Below are 10,075 nucleotides of genomic sequence, written 5' to 3' on the forward strand. Positions count from 1 at the left end.
AGAAGCAAAAGCCAAATTTAAAGCCTACTTTTCACGTACCCTGCTTTTACTGCTAAGAGTTACAAAAATTAACAGCTTTGATATGGGTTATTACAAGATTGAAACTTTTTAAAGTGGTAGTTTAGCAAAAGTTTTAGATCTTAATTGTCAAAACTGTGAAAGTTGGTTATGGGAGAATGCAAAACATTATAATCTTTCTTCTGTTTTATTAAAAGACAAAGACATTTTAGATGAAATATCCTTTAACGCTTAAGAAATTTTCAAATGGAGTAGGGGAAAAAAGTCCTTTCGAACAAAATAAATTTATGTTTTCAAGTATGGTAAAAGTGTTAAGTGAGTCATAAATGTAACATCTGATTTTTAATAAGCAATTTCAAAAATAAGTCCATCATTAAAAGGTTGAGATACTAAGTCTTTTAGTTCCATGTTGATCTCACAGCTTGGTTTTGTGTAAGTCAAGTGACAGGTCCACTAGCATTTGAAGTTTTTAGGCTTTGAAAAATATTTTTTCATTCTTTATATACATGATCATCCAAAGTAAAACTATCATTTGAAACTTCCACTAGCTTTTCTTTCTTAGATAACATCATGAAAAACTTTAGAAGCCTACAAAAATGAGTTAAATTCACCAAAATTGGCAAACATGGGTAACTTTTACTTCAAAGATTGTAGAGTAAATAAACAGATACATCTTTCAATTGGGCTATCAAGCAATTATACAACAAAGCATGGACTTCTTAGCAACATCACTATTTAAGACAGCAATGGATTCTCTTTAGTTTTACCTGTTGTAATCCACAGTAGGGTTTCCAAAACTTCTGCACATTGTGCTTTTCGTATCAAATTTTTATTAAAGTCTTAGCTATTTTCTAAATGAATATCCTTTTTATTGGATTTTCCCAATTACAAATGAAATTTAATTTTACATCTATAATTAGAAACAACACTTACAATGGTACTGTACAAATTTAGGTCAAAATAAAAATATATGTATTTTGTGGTTTCATAAAACTTCATTTACTGTATCTTTAAAGAAAGCAGAAATAACAGCAATATATGTAAAAGTAATGATTTAATGACTATAAGCAAGACAAAGCAATAGAATTGTGCTTCTTTTGCAGACTGGGGACAATGAAATGTTTAGCTACAATTTTCCCATACAAACATGAAACGATATTCATATAGAATAAACACCCTCACAAATAACTGATGGGTGATGAACATACACCAAGTTCGACCAAAGCAAAACACAAACTGAAAATGGCTGTGGTTATTCATATTTTAAATTGAACATGTTCACTCTATTTAAAAATTAATACCTTGGAGAAGCTAAAAATAAATTGCTTCTATTTCAAGATATTAGAGAGAGGGCATATGTCATTGTTTATAACTGTTAAAGCAACTCCTTAAATTTGAAGTGACTGCTAAACCATATGTTAAAATAATTTTAGATAAAATGCCTTCTTCCAGAAATTTGCTGGTTTACTTAAAAATCTGTTTTAGAATTACAGTGATCAATATGCATTTTAAAAACACATTCATTCCATCAAAGGCAATAGGAAATGAAGACACTGTTCCCAAAGTCTTTAGTTAAAAATTTTTCTTTACTGCAACAATTTTAAAAGTAAACATGTATTACTAGAGAAAATCAGTATTATGATTTGCCAATTGCTTCCAATGGAATAGAATTTAGAATTAGAAATCCACATTAAAAATGTTCTATGCTGATAAGGCTTAAACATAGGGTATCTGCAAAGGTCGAACCAGTTGGGAGAATTTAACAACCATTTCTGAATGCATGAAACACAATATTTTCTTTATAGTATTTATAAATATATCATACAATACTGTTTCCTGTTATGTCATATACCAATATGGCATTGTACAACAAGCATAATGCCATCTGATTCTTACAAAAGCGAATCATTTAAACAAGTCAGTAAAATAAACGGTAGTACCCGCTTTTAGGCATACAGATTGTAAAACTGAAGTTTACTTTCCTTTGATCGGTTTTGTGTAACAACAGAGAAGTAAAAATCAAACAGGAATCAAAATGGCTAAATATGCAAGAAGTCGTTATTCACAGTGACATGGCTACATAGAATGCATTATTCTATGCATATTCTTTCCGTTTGTTGAATTTCAAGATAAAAAGCACTTGTTTTCTACAGGTTCACAAAACAGCATAATAACAAGAACAATCAAGGAGAATGTAATGTAGGCGTTAGTTGAGATTAACAAACTATGGCCCAATGTTTATATCCACTGCAGAATTTTTCAAATCTGAACAATGGTTACAAAAACCATTTCACATCTTGCCTAACACACAGAAAAACATCTTGCCTGCCTTCTCAGAAACCAATTCTCTTCAGAGGAACAATCTTTTCCATTAACGTCCATATGAGTATCACATCTAGTCCATCTTTTATAGCCAAATTTAAAGTCACTACAAAAGAAAGCAAATTGGACGACAGTCACATGTATTAGCATCTCTAAAGCTGTAATGGCATGAAGATATCTATATAAATCGGGGATTTAAAATTTTTTTTTCCTTAAGAAGTCTTGGGTATCAACCAGATGAAGTTGCTGACGACCCATTTACTGACGATTTTCGAGGTCTATTGGCAAAGGAAGATTGGTGGTTACCGCTGGGGCTGCTGCTGGTTCCATTCATAGTGCTGGAGATGTGAGGGAACTGAGGATGAGGAGACTGAACGGGAGTGCTGGGGCTAGGCAGACAGGAAGAGGTGGAGGGGGCACCTCCTGCGGGGCTGTTGGCCTTGTCACTCCCAGAGTCACTTTCCAGTTCTCCAGCATTTGTCAGTCCATCTCTCTGGTGACTCATCTTCATTCTTTTACAAGTAGGTCGAACTCTGTATTTCAAAGGAAGTGGACCATTCTACAATGTGAAAAGGGGGGAAAAAAGATCAGTCCTCTTTAAATACAGTTTTACCACAATAATCTCAGAGTATTAGTTATGCTACCTACCCTTCTCCAGGTATAAATGTAAGCAATATCCATTAGTGTATAGTAATCCTTTAAAGGTTCTTCTTCATACATGACATCAATCTATTGGAAAATAGTATTTCAATTATTAAGTACCATGAAGAACACAGATAGAGACTTTTTCTGTCATCTAAATGCAATCCAAAAATGCTTTAACAAACATTCTCTTCAAACAGCTGGACAAGGAAAGAATCCCTCTCGACATTCAAATGAGGAAAAATATTTCCTGAAATTACTACGGAATTTGTTTTTATAGCATAAAACAAAATTTATACCAAACACTGTAATAGATAATTCCAATTAAGTTCTAAATCTAAAATAAAAAATCTGTTTGGGGGTTCAGAATCCAAAAAGGAAAAAGTCATTGAATTAAAAAAAAAAATCCACATTAAATGCACAAAAACTATAAAGAAGATACCTGGAAAGTGTTAGGTATGTCCATTTTACTTCTGAGAAACTTTCTAAGGTGCATCACAGTCATTGCTGCTGGGCAACGTAAATATCTTTTATCATTCACCTAAGAAGACATTTAGAAAGTTATTTTTAAAAATTTCTAACTTTCGGGTAAGAAAAAAAATCTCAGTTAAGTTGCCTCAATATGATACAAAGTATGAATACCAAAGCTGAGACTGATTAAATTCTCAACTTGGAGTTTACTACTTAAATATAAAGTAAGGAGATTTCTCATATAATAAGAAAACTTTAAATACATCAAAACATTAATTACTTAAAGTATTTTATAAGCATAACAATCATATATAGAGCAAATTCTATCTAATTATTATCATCAAATACAATCATTTTTCTGTTTGACAGCATGATCTAGCCTAAGAATATCCTAAAGGGCAACATACACCTTCATAAAATCTAGAATCCAAACAATGTTTCCTCTGTATGTTTTTGCAACATGGGACATACCTCCTCCTTAGCTTTCTCCTTGTCTTTGTTTACTTTCCGATCCAATCTAAGAAACACAATTTTATTAGTGGAACAATGCATCTATGAACAGATTAGCATAAAACACATTTCCAACACAATTTACCTGTTCTGGTCAAAGAATTCAATGGATAAGCTTATTATCTCATCATCAGTTATAATTCTCTTATCTTCATCTGCAACTTCTCCTCTATCTTCATTAGAGCCATTGGCAGCTATAAAGACAATTTTGAAATTCCATTTTAAAATTAAACATTTGGTTAAAATATTACATATTTAGGAAAATGGAAATGGTACTTTTAAAAAGTTAAATTCAATTTTTATTTATTATATAATAAATTCTCCCGCCAAATAAAATGTCTTTTCCCTCTCTAAAGAGTTTACCATCTGCTGAAGGATGGGCTGCATAAAAATCCCTTCTTCTCTTCATTTCATCTAAAGAGGGGGGGAAAAAAGACTTCAACATTTGTCACAGCAGGTAAATCTGATGAATACTTTGTAAAAATTCATTTGTAAGCATGCTACTCACTTTTGAAAAGCCCTGGAACTAATTTGTATACAATATCTTGGAGAGTTTTATCTGACCTGAAAAAGAATTAGAAATTATTAATTATAATTTCAAAATTTTTAAATGCTCATAAATTATTATAGATTCTTTTTCTTTATAGTATAGTATTTTATGTGATTGTGAGAGTCTTCATCAGTAAGATAACAATTATGAGAATAAAAATTCTTCATGTAGTAGTAACCTTTTAAATCAGTGGAAAAATACTTTTACATTCATTAAGAAATTCTTCACATTTCACTGAATCAAGAGAAGCGTGTCTTTCAAATTACTAAATTAGCTAATATGAAAGAGAACAGAAGAGAAGAAAATGGAAGCACTTTAAACACACTCATCCCTGCCTGTCATAAACTCAATAAAGCAATGCAGAAATGGAGAACTAATTCAGGTTTAAAACAATGTTTTTAAAAAACACTTAAAATCCCCCTTGATAATACCAAACTTTGCTTAAAATTAGTCCTCATTAAAATGGCAAGAAATGAAGAGCAACCTTCATGAACAAAACACACACATTAGGTGGAGATTCAATGGTAAATTTTGTGTGACAAAATAAAACAGGGTAACTTTCACTAAATTATGCAATTCCAATAACAATTAGAGACAATAATTTTAAAACTTTTCTTACCTTATATTCAGTAGTGGTCTGGTTTTGTGAACTTGGACATCACAGATAGGACAATATTTGCTGGTCTCCAAGTAACGCACAATACATGTTTTACAGACTAGAAGTAGAAAAACAAAAATCTTGTAAGTTTAGAAATTAGATGTTAAGCATTGAAATTAGTATCAAAAATGGAGAACTAGGGGTAGCAAAATGCTAAATGTCAAAAGATATTTCCAATGACCTAAACTAACTCAATTAACATCCTGAGAATATTTACACATTGCATAGTACACGTTTAAAATGTTCATTAACAGAAATTCACCAAACCCAAGAGTAGAAAATGACTCCATCACTTTGTAACAACATTCTCAAGGACTGTGGGAATTGTTAACAGTTTTCAAACATCAAAACGAAATAAATATACATGACACACAAAAAAGGGTCTAGAACTTTGCACTTACAGGAATGTAGACATTCTATTATGGTCGTGGCATCAATGAAGTACCCTCCACAGAGCACACACATGAGGTGGGGATTTAGCTCCGTGATCTTGATTCTGGTTGTTCGATGCATTTCTGCTTGATAAAATGCCCTGCAAGACACAGAAATATTGGCCATAATCCACAGAAAGAGAAACGAGATTATCTCCCAATTTCTAGTAACCGAAGGCTCTGAAATGCTGAGAAGTTCATAAAACTCGTACAGCTGGACTGTCCCAGCGTTTTCTACAGAAGGAATTAACTAATGAGACCTCAATCAATTATATTGAAATGACGAAAAAGGATTCAAGTAAAGTAACTTGTGGTCCCTCAGTTCACTCCAGGACGGAGAAGAAAAGGTCTGGGGTGGGGGCTGGGAGCTGAGAGTATTCGGGTCTCTTTCTTCCATTTGTCCTCTAGCCTAGCAGCCCCAAGGCTGCTGCAGACGCCACACATTTCCCGCAGATATTTACCAACCGCCAGGGCTTGTCCCAGGTCTCCCAATTTATTGTAAAACTTCCTTATGGATCTTCAATCGAAAATCCGGGAGATTGACTTGGCTTCCCAGGGGTTCTTGTTGTTTTAGGCGGTTCCAAAAACCAGAACCTGGCACGTTTTCACGCGATACAAAGGGAAAACAAATTCTGCCCTATCTGCATCCCTGGCATTTCCGGAGCTGGGTGCTGGGGCCGCAGAGGCACCTCCAGCCGGCCTCGGGCTGGGGCCTGAGCGCGCGGACGCCCGGGGGCCGGGATGCGAGGGGCGGATCCGGCGGCGCCCCGGGCTCCGTCTCGCTCCGGATTCGGAACTCGCCCCTGTCGGGGTTTCCATAGCAACTTACACTTACACTTGGCATCCGGCCACCGCTGCAACTCCGCGCGAAGCCGGGCCGAGCCCGGAGCTTCGGCGGGCGTGCGGGTCCGCGGGGCGGAGGCGGCGGCGGGCGCGGGGGAGGGGCCGGCGCGGCGTGGGGGCGGGGCCGGCGCGGGGGTGGGGTGGGGTGCGGGCTGCGCGGCTCGGGGGTGGGGCAGCCCCACGAGGCCCGCGGCGCTGGGGAGCGGGATACCAGTCGCCGCAACCGGGCGGGCAGCCTGGGGGGCCCCCTGAGTGTGCGAGTGGTAAAGGAAAATGCAAACCGCACTCCCGGCCATTCCGGACACTCTTGGGGGCCTCTTTCCAAGTCGACTCGGTGCGAAGAGCTTCTTTCAGATCTTGAGTCGGTCTCCCCTGTTAGCAATCACTAGGTCAAAAATTTCACGAAGGGACCTTTTGAGAATTGCCAACTGTGCACTTAGCCCAAAACCGTCAGAGCTCAGATTGCAGAGATGTTTATTGAACTGAACCTCTTTAAACTTTTCTTCTCTAATATGAAGTTCTCCTTCAGATTAGATGAGCGATACAAAGTTTTGCTAAGGCTAAAAAGTGAAATCTCTTTTACAAGAAGACAAGGAGGGGGCAAAGCCGTGTTTTATTTGAACTATGCTGGAGGCAAGACAAACTACTTTAATCGGTACGGGAGTGACAATAAGTAAAGAACCATGTGACCAGTCCATTCCCAACGCTAAATCAACACCTTGTCAACCCAGAGCAATGATAGGAGAGAAAAACAAATGTCATTTTCTCAACCTAGCCTCCATACAAATCCCCACACGATGGAATAATATCCCCAATAGATAGCATATATTATAGGAAAGTCACGGTGGGAGGCTGTCAGCAACAATACACCAGCGGACAATCAGAGAAGTCAATTATTTCGTGTAGTACTCTGGAAAAATATATTTCTCACCCTCCACTTCATTCATTTCAGAACCTAAAATAGGACAAAGCTTCTAGACCTGTCTGAAGTACATTCTTAAAACCGCTTTCAACAGAAATCTAAGAACCTGAGAAACTTAGGAGATGCAACTGAGGTCTTAATTCTTAGGGAATTTTAATGCAGAAGGAAATACCAATAAACATACCTCAATAGCTGAAATTAATGGCTTTAGAGTACTAAAAAAACGGTAAAAACAAAACAAAGTCTCTTTTATGAGAGTGACCATAGTGGCGACTGGCAACTTCAACCAGAAAACTTCACCTGTGTTTCCTCAGTTATCTTTTGATTACTTTTTTTTACAAGACTATTGTCCACATATTGTTAAAATAAATCTAAGTGGGTTGCAGAGAAGTTGTGGATGGAGCACTGTCCCTAAACAGTAGCAATATTTACATCCATTGTGGTTGACTAAAGACAAACCTTATTCTTAAAGAAAACTCTCCTTGTGAAACCACAGGTCCTTTCCTAGAAAGATAGCAAGGTGATACTTACATCTCCTTGTGAAAGCATCTCCCACTAATGCTACTGAACATGAAGTTTAAAAAGGGACTTTAATAAAAATAGTTGCCTTTATTTCTCCACTGTACAGAAAACACCAAATACAAATACTAATACACAGGTCAAACCTCAGTGGAGGATAATCTACTGGTTGGCTTTTAACATTTAAGGCACAGGTACCTGACCAAAACCTTTCAAATTCATCTTGTCTTAATTCACACAAGTCGTCTCTCTCAGTTCTGAGGAATCTGGCCACAGTACTATTACCATCTATAAAGCTAGTAAATATCACTTTGTTACTTACATAAAAATCAGTTCTTTATCTTTCTATACCACTTGAAAGTCCTGGCAATCTAAGGATGACTTCCAAGACATCTGACATGCTTGGTAGATTTAAGAAACAATCTACTGCACCTTAGAAATGAAAGTCTTCCACGTTCCAACACAGAAACTGCCAGGCAGGCAAGTAAAAATGCACCAAACATACCACAGTAAAAATACTCAATAGTTAAAATTTGCCACTGTAACATACTCGGTTGGGACCGTCAGTTTAGTTGAGAGGCCTAACACCAGTAGTGTCAAAATGAAGCAAAACAGAAGCAAGTTCTTATGTTAACAATCAGCTTGACTATTGCAATCTAAGAAATGCAAATGAACTCCATAACCCCGGTTGGGGTTCACAGCCCAGTAGAAGTATGGGTAAAGTTTGGACTAACTTGACTCCAAGAGAATTTTGCTTAGTTGGGTACTTAAACCACAGCTCAGAACTTGGTGGTAGAGTATTAATTAATTTATCAAGTACAATTAAATGCTTTTTTTTTTTTTTTTACAAAAGCATATGTGTGTATACATATGCCTATGTAGTGACTTTTATATGGCTTTAAAGATACTGTTACTAAGCATATAATTTGCACAGGTAGGTTATTTCAAACACCTTTGCACTCTGGGGCAAATGTACAGGAATGAACTCAAATATTAAAAAGTTTGTAAATTTGCTCATAAAATCAATCTCTAAGGGATTCTGATCAGTCTACTTAAAATAAAATTCAAATATTAACACAGACACATAAGTTAGTATATATACTGTCAACAGTTCGCATCCTTAACTTTCAAGTCTTTATTAAAGCTTAAGTTTTCAGAACTTGAGGGTTGCGCTTCCTATAAAACATACTTTGAACTACTCATAACATTCTAGGTACCACCAACCTACACTTGGATTTGGATAAACATGCCCAGAATTTTGCCTACTTTAAGAGAAGGGGTTAAATACATGCTTCTCTTTCAAATGTTGGACCGTGACCACTAAGCCCACTAAATCCTTTTATTGCAATTGAGAATGATCAAAGTCTCTCTACTTGTTTACTTCCAATCATTAACTGTAAATTTCTGGGAAAAAGATCATGCTATATCGCTGTCAAACCCAAAAGACTGTGTAAACATATGTAGTCAACTTTTTGGTCCTCCTTTTCCAAAGCATCTTTTTACCAACACGACCTTTAGCAAAACCTATAAAACGTAGTGGACTTAAGTCAAGGTTCTAAGTGCATCCCATAGTAAAGGTTGAGAGAAAAACTGCAGTCACCAAGGAGAAAAAAAAAAAAAAAAACAGAAAAAAAGAAGGGGGGGGGGAAAGGAAACCTCTTGCAAGACTAACGTCCAGTCACCATCATCACTCCAAAAAAAGCTCCAAATTTGAAATGCCCACTTCCCAGTGCGCTCGTCCCAAGTAATGTTTAGAGAACTTATCTAAGACTCCCAACAAATAACACCTTGAAAACTTTACCATTTTAAACACAAATGCAGGAGACCTTGGAAACAACTGGGAACCGCCATCTTACAAGCCATCCAATTTCACACAAGTGTCCCTCCAACTTAAGTTAATAACATTTTTGTTTGAGCTCTTTCCAGTTTAACATCCACCTTGGCAGGATCGCTGCCCCCCACGTAACCCGTCCCTATAAAATGAGGGCATTCTCTGGATGTTTAAACCCCTCAAAAGCCCTTTCTTTGGGAGAAGAGGGAAGCCACTTGACCCGAGCAGCTCCGGATTTCAGGAACCCGTCCCCGTTTCATCAAAATCTACCTCTCAACAAAGGGCGCCGTGGCGGGGAGAGCCGCAGAGACTGGAAATAGAAGTGTTCTTCTCGGGGGCCATGTGCGTCGCGAGGGTG

General features: G+C 37.0%; 1 protein-coding gene across 4 annotated transcripts in view; it reads right to left on the bottom strand.

The window, feature by feature from the left end:
- Positions 1 to 634: 634 nt before the first annotated feature.
- BMI1 (BMI1 proto-oncogene, polycomb ring finger) overlaps positions 635 to 10,075 on the bottom strand; it is a 10,070-nt gene continuing 629 nt past the window's right edge. The window contains exons 1-10 of one of the 4 annotated variants that reach the window (XM_059404189.1): positions 9,988 to 10,069; positions 5,573 to 5,703; positions 5,133 to 5,229; positions 4,472 to 4,527; positions 4,327 to 4,377; positions 4,049 to 4,157; positions 3,925 to 3,970; positions 3,425 to 3,523; positions 2,989 to 3,069; positions 635 to 2,899 (exon numbers count right to left, since the gene is read on the bottom strand). In XM_059404189.1, the coding sequence (XP_059260172.1) occupies positions 2,570 to 2,899; positions 2,989 to 3,069; positions 3,425 to 3,523; positions 3,925 to 3,970; positions 4,049 to 4,157; positions 4,327 to 4,377; positions 4,472 to 4,527; positions 5,133 to 5,229; positions 5,573 to 5,684 (981 nt within the window). In that variant the 5' untranslated portion in view covers positions 5,685 to 5,703; positions 9,988 to 10,069 and the 3' untranslated portion in view covers positions 635 to 2,569. Of the gene's footprint in view, positions 2,900 to 2,988; positions 3,070 to 3,424; positions 3,524 to 3,924; positions 3,971 to 4,048; positions 4,158 to 4,326; positions 4,378 to 4,471; positions 4,528 to 5,132; positions 5,230 to 5,572; positions 5,704 to 6,063; positions 6,161 to 6,437; positions 6,508 to 9,987; positions 10,070 to 10,075 lie in introns of those variants that run through there. The other 3 variants (XM_059404192.1, XM_059404190.1, XM_059404188.1) reach the window with 3 other exon arrangements.

Source organism: Mustela nigripes, chromosome 6, assembly GCF_022355385.1.
Source record: "Mustela nigripes isolate SB6536 chromosome 6, MUSNIG.SB6536, whole genome shotgun sequence".
Lineage (NCBI taxonomy): Eukaryota > Metazoa > Chordata > Mammalia > Carnivora > Mustelidae > Mustela > Mustela nigripes.